Source organism: Spea bombifrons, chromosome 6 (genome assembly GCF_027358695.1).
Source record: "Spea bombifrons isolate aSpeBom1 chromosome 6, aSpeBom1.2.pri, whole genome shotgun sequence".
Taxonomy (NCBI): Eukaryota; Metazoa; Chordata; class Amphibia; order Anura; family Pelobatidae; genus Spea; species Spea bombifrons.
The window spans coordinates 808,893-824,012 of record NC_071092.1 but is presented as its reverse complement, the minus strand read 5'-3'; the positions used below and the strand labels follow the sequence as shown (position 1 = coordinate 824,012).

The following is a 15,120-nucleotide window of genomic DNA, read 5'->3' as shown; positions in this document are numbered from 1 at the left end:
ATTCTCTCCGCTTCCTCCTGCATCTCATTCAGGGGGAGAAGATATTCTATCTCATCAGACCGGCTTCGGCAAACATTTCCCTGTACGAGCGGTGGCAGTCCGCTTCCAACCACTGCGAGATGTTCTTTGCCGATCAGGTGGATAAATGCTACAAGTGCACCGTTAAACAAGGACAAACACTGTTTATTCCGTCAGGTGAGAAGCGTCTTGGCGTCTGATGCCGTGAGGTTTTGGGGAATATTATTGTTATCATTTATTTATGTAGCGCCAGCAATTTACTCTGCGCTTAATACAATCCATATATTCAAGGGGTCTAGACGGGAATTTACGCCGCCGTGCCGTTTGTTAGGGGAAACGTCTGCCGACGGAGCGCTTTGTAGATCTGTAAGGTAGAACGGCAGGTAGTTGCTGTCTGAAGTTGTGATTGTGACCGGTTATTTCAGCCGTTTTACGGATACAGAATTAAATGAGGGGGCGCGTTCTGCAAATGAGAGGATCGCATTACTTATAATGCCTACACAATGGCTTCGGGACAGAACCGTTATGGGGATCTGTAGGAGAGATTAATCCTTTATTTATGTATTGTTGTAATGCATTATTTTATGTAGACTGGCGGGCCGTGTGCAGAATACCCACTGATTGATGGCACCCACCCTGTCACAGACCTGCGCCTCTGTACCCGCGCCTCTGTACCCGCGCTGTACCCGGGTCACTCATTTTCTGTGGGTCGGGTGCTATTAACCGTCAGGATAAACGAGCTGGACCTTGCCGTTCTGCCCCGGGGTGCACGGTCCTGGGCTTCATGGGTCGTTACCGTCAGCCAATGCTATCGTTAGTTACAGAAGCTGATCTGTTAGTATCCGCGTCTCGGACAGTTCACCGTATAAACGTTCTCTTCTTTAGGCTGGATCTACGCCACGCTGACCCCCGTAGACTGCTTAGCGTTTTCGGGTCACTTCCTCCACAGTCTGAGCGTGGAGATGCAGATGAGGTACGCCCCACAGACGTTACACTTACTTTCCCCGCAGCCCATTTATAACAGAATTACAAGAGAATTTAGTGCTGTGTTTTTTTCTTGGTTTTTGATGAAACTCACAGAGCATATGAGGTTGAAAGAAGATTGAAAATAGTGAGCCTGACTCAGTTCCCAAACTACGAGACAGCTTGTTGGTACGTGGGAAGGCATCTGCTAGAGAAGTTCAAAGGTACCCTGACTTGTTTGAGTCATTTCCACCGTTAAACCCTTGGCTTTTATTTGAAAGTGATCTGTTACATTTAGAAATGATTTTGGAGTCAGAAATTGGAATCATTTTGGGGCCATAGTTACATTGTTACCGCTGTGATAAAAAAAAATTCTGCTCTAACTTAATATGCCTTTTTTGAACTTTTTTAAAGGAAAAAAAAATGTTAAAGTTAAACATTAAAGTGCAGTTTATAATCTAGAGTATATACCATTTCCGTAGAAGCTGGTTTTGAATTATTCCGACCCCCAACCATGCCTTTATCAGTCTTTTTATTGCTAATTCTGGGCATTTTCTTTTATTTTCCGTCAGCTTTGCATAAATCAGGGAAGCAGCCGGCGCCGCACCTCGTTCAAGCAGCCAAAATTCTGAATGGAGCATTTAGGTCGTGGACTAAAAAAAATGTAAGATTGTTTTTACTGCTACAGATTATATCCATGCGGGATTTCTAGATAAAAGAGTAATAGCATAAATAATAACCCCAACCCCATATTATTCCACCCCGATTTCTCGCTATTATGCTTGTAGTAGAACTCCTGATAGTTTGGGAAGGTCTTATTCACTGGAAGGACCTTTAACTAATTGCCGGTGACCGCCGCTCTCTCACACCTCCGTACTAGTAAGAGCATTGGGAAAGTAACTAAATCTTTCCTTCGGATTTACGTGCCCGTCTGCCGCTCCCAGTCGGATACCACATAACATTGGCGATACGGTTTATGTTTTAGGCCCTGCTGGAACATGAGGATGAACTTCCAGAACATTTTAAACCATCGCAGCTCATCAAAGACCTCGCCAAAGAAATCCGACTCACAGAAGTACGTTAACCGTTTTAATTGCCGAGGGGATTACATGGCTGTTCTGGCTACTTGGGATATTGGCCGGGGGCAGTCGGGGCTGGAGATTACGCGCACCAGCAGATTTTAAACATATATCTATAGGTGTAGATTGTAAGCTTCTCTGGTCAGGGCCCTCCTTACCTTTGTTTTGAGGGAATTATCCCGCGAGCTCCTCCCGGCTATTCATTTTATGTTGTTTTCCTGCAAATAATCTGTTTCCGCAGAGCCGTGCTCCATAACGAGCATTCATTCACAAGGTCGGAACTGAAATATTAATCAGCCTTCCAAGTATCGTAACGTTTGGAAATTTATATACATTTCTACAGATCAGCAACTGCAGCCTCTTCATACCCGTAACCGTCCAACAATATGAACTCCTTAACGCAGAGAATCATGATCCGTAGCATCACATTTTCAGCCTTAAAAGTAGCTTTTCGCTTCGGATGAGCTGCAGAAATCTGAACGCTGTCTGTCTGCCGCCCCTTTATTACAATATTGTAAAAATAGTTAAAGGATTCTGCCCCAACTGAACTGGCAGGACAGGGACAGTCCCCATGAACTCAGCTGGATCCGTCTCTGCCCATCTACTTTAAACCATTGTTTGTTTTCATGTTTCCCAAAGAACGCATCAAAAGTAACCAAGCCAGATGCGAGTGCCAACATGAACACGGAAGAAGACAGGGTGGTGGAGAAGACAGAAAAGGAAGAACCTCCTTCTCCAGCTCCAGAAACCCCACCACCCGTGGAAAAGCCTCCAAAGAAAAAGGCCCCGAAGAATGAAAAGTTATTGAAACCTCCCAAGCCTCCAAAACTGGCCAAATTACCGAAAACGGAAAAGCCACCCAAAGCACCCAAGGTGCCAAAACCCCCCAAACCGCCTAAGGCTCCCAAACCTCCCAAGGATAAGGAAGGGGGGAAGAAGAAGTCCAAGAAGGCAAAAGAAACCCCAATTTCCCTTCCTACCACCCCTGACCTCGACCTTCTAGAGGCTCATACCAAGGATGCCCTTGTTAAAGTGGACACTCCAAAGAAAGGGACGGTGAGTGTGGCTTCTTTATTCTTTGGGTAACGCAAAGTTGGTCAGTGGGGCATTAGAAATTAACCCAGGGGCAGATTGGATTCTCAGTGTGGGTTTCATTCTTATACTTGGCCTTGTTCCTATCACTGCATGTCTTTGAGTGAAGCGTCCGTGAACGGGGCGAAGCATTTCCCAGCAGGCAAACTAGGGCCAAGTCGGACACAGAGCTCTGCGCTTTCACTGGCTACCAAAAGTCAAGCAGGGCACAGGGGCAGGTAACTAGTGACGCCAGGGGTGATATGGTGAGTCCTCGCTATCTGCAGGGGCATCTCTCTGCTTCTCCTACACGCACTGCTATATGTTATATGATACGACGTAATCCTGAGCTGAACAGCAGGCCGATCACTAATATGTTCAGTCCTCAAATTAAAGTTCTTTTTCGTTAGTTTTCATAGTAATGAAATCAGAGGAATGCTGATCCAACTTTTTGTTGTATGTTTTTTTTTAGACTCCTAAAGAAGAGGTAAATGCCCCAAACAAGGAGGACACCCCAAAACAAAACGACCTGGATAAACTCGAAATCCAGAATAAATGCAAAACAGAGGCCAAATGGAAATATAAGGTAGAGGGGATTCACAACGCAGGGGGTGGGGGGTTAATGCTTAGAATTAACACATTGCCCGCGTGTGGAAGCAGGGAACAGCCTTCCAGCAGAAGTGATAAAGAGCCACAACGTGAACAGTCTAGCGGATGCTCTTTATGTGAAGTCCAGAGACATCCAGAGCTTTATGTCCAGGTTCAGCTATCCGGCAATGAAAGAATAATGTGCTTATCTGGAATATTCCGCCCATTAGCCTTTCCTGTGAACTTTCTTTCAGAACAGCAAACCCGATTCCTTGCTAAAAATGGAAGAAGAACACAGATTGCCAAAAACACCGTTTTCCGCAAATAAGGACAATAAGTTCAAGTTTTCCTTCAACAAGAAGCTGTTTGGGTAGGTTTAAAAGAATGAAGCGTTTCTGGTGACGGCAGCGCCCGTGCGACAGAATGATCTTAACTATGGAGGCCTTGAGTGACAATCGCTCCAAAATGTTGTTTTTTAAACCCCTTAATGACAAAGCCCGTACATGTATGGGCTCAAAATGCATTGTTTTCAATGGGTTTAGGTACCGCCTATTGTCCTTAAGGGGTTAAATACGTTTGTTGGCGTATTATTCTACAGAAAGAGCTTTCCGGCCATTTACCAAAGAGGAACGTAGATTCCCGCGCATGTCTGTGTGTCTGCATGTATTATCTACATACTCACAGGTGTACTCGTAAATTAATGTTTCCTCTCCAACTGCAATATTTATACCAGGGCCAAGGCGATCAAGACCCAGAACAGTCCCAGCATTTTTGGATCTCTGCAGAACTTTAAAGAAGATAAACCCAAACCGATCCGAGATGAATATGAATACGTATCGGACGAAGGGGAGCTGAAAATCGACGAATTTCCAATCCGAAGAAAGAAAAGCTCGGTGAAGAGGGAGCTGCCATGTAAGAGATGTTTGTGGAAATAGAGAGGTTATTAAAGCTGGGATTTCACGCGGATTCGAACTATTCGGCCCGTCGAGTCCGCCGGTTATCTCTGTGTCTGATGTGGGAGGCTTCTTGTATCCGCACCCTGTGTGTCGCTGGGGGTTATGGGGAGGATGAAAAGCAATAACAAAATGTTTTAATGTATTCCAGTTTTGACAGAAAGTAAAGATATTCCGCAGCCGCTTCCAGCAAAGAAAGCCAAAGTTCAGGAAAAAAAGTATAAGGTAAGTAACCCGTTACTCCCCGGCGGACCTTTCATCCCAAGGGAGAGCTGCATGAACATGCGACACACGGCCCCCCGTTATTCTGTGCTGGCAGTAGTTTCACGCTGCACCGACACCTTGGGGGAAGAGGTTTCTCTCGCTGCGGAAGACACCTCTCGCTCTGCAAGGGCTGAAACCTCTGACCGGAGTTCGTGATCTCTATTTATCTGCGATATCATCACATGAAGAATGTAACTTAATGACTCTGATGTTCTAGAGCGATGACTCTTCCGATGAAGGCTCTCTCCACATTGACACGGAAGCGAAGCCCACCCGCAATTCCAAAGTCAAAAAGGAGACCGGAAGCTCAGCGGGAATTCTAGATCTCTTACAAGCAAGCAAGGAGGTCGGCGGTTTGGATTATAACGCTAACAGGTGAGCAAAAGTAACAGCCAAACTCCCTTACGGAATCGCTCAGCGTTCGAGATTTGTATTGAGATTTAAGATTCTGCCTTTCTTTAGAATCACAGCTATCAGCGATTATTTTTATTAATTTCCCCGTAACATCCGTATCAGCCTTTGTAGGAAGAAAAAGATATTTGGGCGGTTTGCGGATGAGGTCCCGTCTTGTTTGGGGAGTCGTTGAGATGTAATGAAAAAGCCGTTTCTGTTCCCCGGGGCATTTTCTTTCCCAGGGTATTTATCCTCCGGTAGAAAGGCCGGTTTTGACGGCCATTTCCCCCAAAACCACCTCTACGGGGAGTAGGAAGAGATCATGCTAAAGACTTTCACAACCTCAGCCGTGTCGGGGTCCGGGGGGTAACAGGCAGATGTTGGTAACAATTTCCGGATTTAATTGTGTTAAAGATCTATAGGACGTTCATTATGTCTGCCTTTAATTCTGTCTCTATATCGGAATTAGCAAATATTGTTTTTTTGTTTGTTGTATAAGTTTATAGACACTTTACAGACGTAACTTGTAACTTATTGTTAATTATCGTCCCGCAGTCAGCCGCCTGCGTCTCCAAGCACACAGGAAGCCATCCAGGGGATGTTATCAATGGCAAACCTGCCCTCCGACTCCTGCCTGCAGACATCTTGGAGTCCCAACCAATCCAAGAACAACTCCATATCAGCACAAAACTCCAAGAAATCCGGCAACAAGAGCGCAGCCAAGCGAGCGCCTAAAAAACCGGCCAAGAATAATATCACAATGGAGGACTACGATGAGGATCAGGATAACCTCGGGGCGTGTTTCAAAGACTCGGATTTCGGTGAGTCCCTCGATCTTTGGGGCATCTTATAAGAGGGTCTAGCGGAGTTGTCTTGAGCATGTCTGTGTCTTACCTCATATAGAGACCCCACGTCCATAGTCTATAGCACCTATATATGTGATCCATACACTTATAGGACGCTGAAGTCATGAGCTTGTCGTCCTCGTGTATTAGCAGTGATATTGGGGGGGTCTGTATATTAGCAGTGATATGGGGGCTCTGTATATTAGCAGTGATATGGGGGGTCTGTATAGTAGCAGTGATATGGGGGGTCTGTATATTAGCGGTGTTATGGGGGCTCTGTATATTAGCGGTGTTATGGGGGGTCTGTATATTAGCAGTGATATGGGGGCTCTGTATATTAGCGGTGTTATGGGGGCTCTGTATATTAGCAGTGATATGGGGGGTCTGTATATTAGCAGTGATATGGGGGGTCTGTATAGTAGCAGTGATATGGGGGGTCTGTATAGTAGCAGTGATATGGGGGGTCTGTATAGTAGCAGTGATATGGGGGGGTCTGTATAGTAGCAGTGATATGGGGGGTCTGGATATTAGCAGTTATATGGGGGCTCTGTATATTAGCAGTGATATTGGGGGGGTCTGTATATTAGCAGTGATATGGGGGCTCTGTATATTAGCAGTGATATGCGGGGTCTGTATATTAGCAGTGATATGGGGGCTCTGTATATTAGCAGTGATATGGGGGGTCTGTATATTAGCAGTGATATGGGGGGGTCTGTATATTAGCAGTGATATAGGGGGTCTGTATATTAGCAGTGATATGGGGGGTCTGTATATTAGCAGCGATATGGGGGGGTCTGTATATTAGCAGTGATATGGGGGGGTCTGTATATTAGCAGTGATATGGGGGGTCTGTATATTAGCAGTGATATGGGGGGTCTTTATATTAGCAGTGATATGGGGGGTCTGTATATTAGCAGTGATATCGGGGGCTCTGTATATTAGCAGTGATATCGGGGGTCTTTATAGTAGCGGTGTTATGGGGGGTCTGTATATTAGCGGTGTTATGGGGGGTCTGTATATTAGCAGTGATATGGGGGGTCTGTATATTAGCAGTGATATGGGGGCTCTGTATATTAGCAGTGATATGGGGGGTATGTATATTAGCAGTGATATGGGGGGGTCTGTATATTAGCAGTGATATGGGGGGTCTGTATATTAGCAGTGATATGGGGGGTCTGTATATTAGCAGTGATATGGGGGGTCTGTATATTAGCAGTGATATGGGGGGTCTGTATATTAGCAGTGATATGGGGGGTCTGTATAAGAGCAGCCGAAATAGAAAAAACCAACGGAATATAAGTAAAATATTAAGTATTTTTATGTAGCGCGCTTCTCGCTCCCTAATGTAAGTGTTTTAGTAAATTGAACGCGTGATTCCAGACTTTGATGCCTGCTGCAGGGTAACTTGTCACCAGTTAACCTTCTGAGTGCCAAGAGTTTAATGTTTTCTATGAGCTTCAGTAAGATAAAGTTCATTTTGCAGAATATTACCAAATTTGTCATTGTTGCCGAATAGCGTGGTTTATTGCACGGACATTCTGTGTCTCTGAGCGACAGTCCGTGCAGGTAGCGGATCTCAGTGCAGTTTGTAGCGATCTTTCCCGGTATGGATCTGTTTGCTGCGCTCCTGATCGCAGGGACTCTATACAGCAGCCACTGCGATTCAGATCAGATTGGGGGTAAAAACACTGGGGTCCTCATATTCCCTTAAAATACTTCTGGATGTGCTCATTCTTTCGAGGGTTTTTTAATTATTGTTAAAATAATTATTATTAAATAATATGGACTAGAGGCGCGGCGGCTGCTCAAAGCGTTACCCACAAAGCCGTCCTTCCCGGCAGCGACACATCTGGCGGCCGCGGCTCACTCCGGTTTATCGCGGGAATGGTACTCGGCACGCTGCGGGCTGATAGTTCTCCGAAAACCTGGCGCCTGCACTTCTCAGAAAAGTATCCGTGCCGACTATTAGCAGCCGTTCTCCAGAGTGTAATCTGGCATATTTAGCGTGTAAAGGCAGCGCGTGGCGGGATATTAATTCAGAATTTTTCATTTGCTGAAGCAGCAGCTGTTGGGAGCAATAAAGCAGAACAAGACCATTGTTTTAAATGTCAAGTTTAAACGCACACAGCTTATAAAATAATTACGGACGCTTCATTGCATTAAACATTATACGTCCTCCATACGTTAATAGCAAACAGAGTAATATACCCCAGGACTAAAGCCCCCAGTATCCCTGTCTGATATCACACGACAGATAACATACCCCAGGACTAAAGCTCCCAGTATCCCTGTCTGATATCACACGACAGATAATAATATACCCCAGGACTAAAGCCCCCAGTATCCCTGTCTGATATCACACGACAGATAATAATATACCCCAGGACTAAAGCCCCCAGTATCCCTGTCTGATATTTCACGACAGATAACATACCCCAGGACTAAAGCCCCCAGTATCCCTGTCTGATATCACGCGACAGATAATATACCCCAGGACTAAAGCCCCCAGTATCCCTGTCTGATATCACACGACAGATAATATACCCCAGGACTAAAGCCCCCAGTATCCCTGTCTGATATCACACGACAGATAATATACCCCAGGACTAAAGCCCCCAGTATCCCTGTGTGATATCACACGACAGATAATATACCCCAGGACTAAAGCCCCCGGTATCCCTGTCTGATATCACGGGACAGCAGGAGGCAATCATCGCTCCTCTTACACGCAGGCGTCTCTTATGACATCATCGCACGCGGCTGTCGAGCTGCAGGAACAGCGTTCATAGAAGCCAGATATTTATCGCCAGATATTTATTTCTTTTCTCTAATGAATGCATTTCATTTCCATCACATAAAGACCTCATTTACTGTCGTGTAACTTACTGGCCGGACACGGGGTGTAGGGGATTCAGATCTCCGCGAACTGCTCACCGCTTGTAGCCGAAACACCATTCGGGGCGATCAAATAATGCTGGTCTCTGTTTGTGTAGTTTACCCATCTCTCGAATCAGACGAAGATAATCCTGTTTTCAAATCGCGGTCACGGAAGCGAAAATGTTCCGACGATGCCCCTTATAGCCCCACAGGTGAGCACACGGTCCGCGCACTAAGCAATGTCCGCACCCCATTCTTTCCCAGTTTAAATGGAAATCCCAGTAAACGATCGCTCTGGTTTAGCTGGTGGGAAAGCAGTGTTTTTTCAGTTTCTAGAAACTGAATCGAACAAACAGATTGTGAAATAACAATGTATCAAAGACAAGAATTTAACTTTAAAAACAGTTACATTTCCCGAAAACTAAAGAGACCCCGCTGTACCCCATAAGGTTTGATCAGTCAGTGGTTATAATGATGGACAGATGTGACAGGGACCTCACGCCATCAACCCCATCCCATCATTCATTGGTTCAACTGATGGTCGCAATAATTTATTCCTGTAGCTTTACAAACAAAACTGGCTCCATTGGCCAAGAAGAAATTTAACTGAAAAAATGCTGCTGGGGTGGAGATATATGTCAAGCGATAGCACTGGGCAGCCAATTGGAGGCATGCATTCTGGATATCTCTTCTCCCATTGGCTGGCAATGATATGTGACTTAGTGTAGCATCCCATGACCCTCTTTTAAAGCAAATACTACAAAGTGTTTAATTACATGTGATGTGAAGATAGGACGGACTTCCCTGCGTTACTAAATAACTCCCATCAGAGATAATAAACCCAACTCATATCTCATCGAGCTCCACAAACTGTGAGACCCGGTGCTTCCTGCTGTTTATCATCGTCGCGTTTTTAAAACAAATTATATTTAAATAATACTCGGTGATGCCCCCGATCTGTAGTGTTACTGCCGCAGCAGTTTGTCATTCTGGGCAAATGCGGGAGTCTATACAGGGCTAGCGGCTATCAGCCCGTACAGTTACCCGCCATTTAAAGGCAGGAATTGGTGTCTCTGCGCGTTGGTAAAGGGATCTGCAGCTCGCTATCTCAGTAGCTGCCTAACACCCCGACACGAAGGGGTCCCCGACACGAAGGGGTCCCCAACCCAGCGTCAGCCAAGGAGCACAAAATATGTTTAACACGATGAAAAATGACATGGGGCATCATTTCCACAATGGCCGGTCACACGTCACGCGCTCCGCGGGGAGCGTTTACTTCTGCGGCACACAACGCATTTTTACTTTATGCCACTTTTGCACGTGACGCCGGTTCCCAGTCAGCTGTCCGCTAGGGGTTAAATAAACTTTGGTAACAGCTTAATGAAGTGCAGACTGGTTCTGTTACATTAGTTCTGCCCAAAGTTATCGTGCTGTGATTGCTGGGAGTTAAACAGAAGGCTGGCTTGTTCAGTGTCGCTAAATCGCGTAAACAGCGTAGGAGTTATTGAAGCCGTGATTTCTAGGCTTTTTTTAAAGTGATGATGAAGTCCGTGCCTGTTTGTTATATCTGTGTTAGATCCTCATTAAATGTTTGTATCTAGCAAGAGTTTTCCCCTCCAAACCGCGGCAAGACAGACCAGTCCGTGAAGGGACGAGAGTGGCTTCTATTGAAACTGGGCTGGCGGCAGCTGCTGCAAAACTGTCACAGCAGGTGAGAAACCCTCTGAGTGTCTCGTACCCACAGCACAGTCCCCAGACGCTCTCCCCATACACTCCGAGTGTCTCATACCCAGAGCCATAGCTAGCTCCTTTTGTGCCCAGGCAAGAATGGAAAATTGTGCCGCCCAGCTATATTATTACACTGCCCTTACACACTGCCTTTACACACGACTGCCCATAAACACACATATACACATACACTGCCCTCACACACACCTCCCCATAAACACACATATACACATACACTGCCCTTACACACACCTCCCCATAAACACACATATACACATACACTGCCCTCACACACACCTCCCCATAAACACACATATACACATACACTGCCCTTACACACACCTCCCCATAAACACACATATACACATACACTGCCCTCACACACACACCTCCCCATAAACACACATATACACATACACTGCCCTTACACACACACTGCCCATAAACACACCAGCTTACAAACACACATATATATACATACACTGCCTCTCTCGCCTCACCCTTCCTACGACCCTGCTCGTACCTACAGCACAGTCCCCAGACGCTCTCCCTGAATACTCCGAGTGTCTCGTACCCGCAGCACAGTCCCCAGACGCTCTCCCTGAAAAAAATCTAAAAATTGACCTGGAAGTCTCAAATAATTTTCTGCATATAGATAACAGTTTTGGGTCCATTTCCCAGTATCGCCAATTAAAACCATTTTATACTTAGATCTCAAACACGAATACATCTATGTCACACAAAATTCAGCAGGTGCATGGTGGGAAATGCCGTGTTATAAGCTCCAGAGCCAAGTCCTGTAATCGTATTAAATCGTTGTGGTTTTATGTTGAGTAACGCAATAAAACGGACAGAGCCTTTGCCTCCGCTTGTAACGCCGCCTCTAATGCGCTATTTTCTTACCTAGTAGATCTAGAAAAAGCATCTGTTGAATCCGCGTCATGACAATCGTTTTCTTCCTTAAAGGAGGAACAAAAAAGCAAGAAGAAAAAGAGTAATAAAAAGAAGCTGTCACCCAGTCACACAAATACAATATCTCAGGAAAGCAGCTCTCCTGATCCTACAAAGCTGGACCCCCTGAGCAGTAGCCTAACAGACCATGAGTACACGGCCGGGGCGAGCACGTTCGGTGTAGCACAAGTTAACAGAGGCTCGCAGCCCATGGCTCCTGGTGTGTTCCTCTCACAAAGGAGACCATCAGTGTCTTCCCAGAATAACTCCTCTGCCAAAGGTAACGCTACATGTGGACGTGTTTACTGATTTACTGACTAAATGTGTCATTTTTGGTGAACTTTGCAATAACGTCTGACCGAGGCACCAACGAGGTGGCCGGTTCATTGTGCGGAACAATGGTTCTAAGTAACATGCGTTGGTCACCATGTGCGGCATATAAGAGCCAGGTAGACCTACTTAGTATTGTGTCGGGGAAGAGGGATTTGCCCCTAAAGGGTCACTTTAAGAGCCATTCAGCGGCTCCTAAGGTCTATACAAAGCCGCGCCACGTGGTAACCCCGGCAGGGATAGCCGAGGATGGTGATTTAACAACAATAGCGTGTCGAGACCCAGAAATTGCGCAGGTCACAGAGGGCGCCACGCGCCAGATTTCAGTGAGTGTATTGTGCGCTCCTTCCGTCCTCACCCCTCTCCCGGACACTCTTTTATCCCTCGACTCGCTCCCGGACTCTCTATTAACGCTCACCCCGCTCCCGGACACTCTATTATGACTCACTCCACTCCCGGACACTATTATCGCTCCCCTCGCTCCCTGACACTCTATTATCACTCACCCCGCTCCCGGACACTCTATTATCGCTCACCCTGCTCCCGGACATTCTATTATGGCTCACCCCGCTCCCAGACACTCCATTATCGCTCACCCCGCTCCTGGACACTCTATTATCACTCACCCCGCTCCCGGACACTCTATTATCGCTCCCCCCGCTCCCGGAGACACTATTATCGCTCGCCTCGCTACCGGACACTCTATTATCGCTCCCCCACTCCCGGACACTCTATTATTGCTCAGTTCCGCCTGTGACTCGGGGCAGGTTTTGCAGCAGCCACCAAGCGCGGTCTCTTCATACCTCCTCCTCAAGTTCCCCAATAATTAGTTGTTTGATTTATAAATCTGAATGTATGAGAATTCAGCAGACCTTCCGGAAAATGCCGGCGACTTTATTTTACGCAAGCAGCCATACAACGACGTACCTTTTAAATCCTTCACCTGGGGAAGAACAGTAGCCACCAGCGTGTGCGTAACGGGACTGTATAGCCGCCAGCGTGTGCGTAACGGGACTGTATAGCCGCCAGCGTGTGCGTAACGGGACTGTATAGCCACCAGCGTGTGCGTAACGGGACTGTATAGCCACCAGCGTGTGCGTAACGGGACTGTATAGCCTCCAGCGTGTGCGTAACGGGACTGTATAGCCGCCAGCGTGTGCGTAACGGGACTGTATAGCCGCCAGCGTGTGCGTAACGGGACTGTATAGCCGCCAGCGTGTGCGTAATGGGACTGTATAGCCGCCAGGACCCCTGCTCCAATGTGACACACGTCCGCATGTAGATTGGGGTCAATGTTCTCTTATTGGGGGTCCCAGTACTGCGATCGTTAACAAATGATACCCAAGAGGAAAACTGCATCCCAGGCAGCTGCTAAGTTTCCTCTGTTTAAAGAAACGCTGTGTCTGCGCTCCGCATGCGCAGCATGGTGCTGCTGAGCTGTAGATGGCAGCGACTACCACGGGCGCAGCATCAATGCCCGGGGCAGTAAATGACACCCAGATTCCTGAGCGAATGATCTGTATGCTGGTTGGCGATGGCGCTGACCGCAGAGCTCTCATCGGTGTACGTCAGACACATAGATTTAGTAAATCGTGGTGATCGGGGGAGAGAATCTATCGGGATCCCCCTCTGTTTGGCTGACACTCCCTGAGTGGATCCCTGAGTGAATCCCTGAGTGAATGCCGAGTTTCTCTACGAATACACGTGAGCGTGAAGGAGGTGGCCGTGCTAATAAAGCCCTGAGAAGCCCCCATTACCAGGCTCGATCCCTTTGCCCTAAATAGCGTGATATTGAGGTTAGACGCCAGTCGTCGGTACGTGAAAGGGCTGCGGATATTATTCACTGATGAGCGATATTTATCTACTAAGTGAAATTTCTCCGTCGCTCCACGTTCTGATCCCGCGCCCACCGACCGCCAGCTGAGCGACCCGCAGTATCTCCACCGGTCTGAAAAGTCTTTTCATCCGCTAAATCTTTCTTATTGTCTATTTTTCAGGTAAACGTACAAAAAAAGGCATGGCCACCGCAAAACAGAGGCTTGGGAAGATTCTGAAAATCCATCGGAACGGGAAACTCCTGCTTTAGTGTTTGCACAGCGGACCTTTTTGTGACTCTGTAAACGGCGCTGACTCTTGGACTCTCTGACTCTCGAAGGACTGCAGCGGCGCTCTGCGGACGAGTCAGGAGGAAAACATACCTTACAGTACCTTTTTTCACATCACTTTAATAATTCTTTTTAACTGGCAGCAAGTCGGCCTGTACAGCACACTGCGCTCAAATATTTTTAATATAAATGTCCTTTCTCAGATTGCTGAGAGTGACGAAGATGGGTCGTTCCCGTGTGAGGAAAGCGGCTTTTCACGCGGTCAGCGAGTGGGAAGCGGAACGCTTTGATTATTCGGGGACATTATGTACGCCACGCGCTCTATCTGATCCACAAGCGTTTCATTGGAAGCGGTGCCGTGCATTCCTCGTATCACACTACATATCAGCCTCGTCATACGTCGCGACATGGAGGGGACTGCGTTCAGGTTTCAGGAATGAGGACGCTCCTAAGGCGGCATCTCCTGAACTCTAAAAACTGCCAGCGGCTTTATAAAGAAGGAGATGGTGAGCGGTGCGGGCGCCCAGGACATGGCGTGACGCCGGCGCGTAGCCCCTCGGCTGACAGGAGTCCTTCTCTCCGTGGCGTAGCCAGTAACTGACCGGCCGGGTGTCATTTCCATGAAATCCGCGTCGAGCTTTATAACCATCGTAACCGGCGCTTTCCTATCATTTATTTTTATTTCAAGCGCACTTAAAATACGAATCCCCCTGACTGCGGTCAGCACTACGCATTATACCCCAGCATCTCACATTTATTCCCCAAGAGCTTCGCTGAATGGAAAGGATCGCAGGCAGTCATGTGATGTCGATTGGCCAGTATCTGAAATGATTTAAAATGATGTCATTGTTACCTTTTTTCAGCATAAACACAACCAAGTTTTCAGATCCCTTCCAGCGTTTCTGGATCGTGAGGCCGTTTAGATTGCAGGAGTTTGAAGGAAAAATCACACTGG

General features: G+C 47.0%; 1 protein-coding gene across 3 annotated transcripts in view; it reads left to right on the top strand.

The window, feature by feature from the left end:
• PHF2 (PHD finger protein 2) overlaps positions 1-14,380 on the top strand; it is a 42,475-nt gene extending 28,095 nt beyond the window's left edge. Inside the window, exons 7-22 of one of the 3 annotated variants that reach the window (XM_053469010.1) lie at positions 33-195; positions 904-991; positions 1,099-1,205; positions 1,554-1,645; positions 1,967-2,056; positions 2,700-3,116; positions 3,604-3,717; positions 3,974-4,089; positions 4,453-4,631; positions 4,824-4,897; positions 5,154-5,311; positions 5,885-6,150; positions 9,168-9,263; positions 10,653-10,762; positions 11,746-12,010; positions 14,058-14,380. In XM_053469010.1, coding sequence (XP_053324985.1) covers positions 33-195; positions 904-991; positions 1,099-1,205; positions 1,554-1,645; positions 1,967-2,056; positions 2,700-3,116; positions 3,604-3,717; positions 3,974-4,089; positions 4,453-4,631; positions 4,824-4,897; positions 5,154-5,311; positions 5,885-6,150; positions 9,168-9,263; positions 10,653-10,762; positions 11,746-12,010; positions 14,058-14,146 — 2,424 coding nt within the window. In that variant the 3' untranslated portion in view covers positions 14,147-14,380. The remainder of the gene's footprint in view (positions 1-32; positions 196-903; positions 992-1,098; positions 1,206-1,553; positions 1,646-1,966; positions 2,057-2,699; positions 3,117-3,603; positions 3,718-3,973; positions 4,090-4,452; positions 4,632-4,823; positions 4,898-5,153; positions 5,312-5,884; positions 6,151-9,167; positions 9,264-10,652; positions 10,763-11,745; positions 12,011-14,057) is intronic. The other 2 variants (XM_053469011.1, XM_053469012.1) reach the window with 2 other exon arrangements.
• The last annotated feature ends 740 nt before the right edge of the window (positions 14,381-15,120 follow it).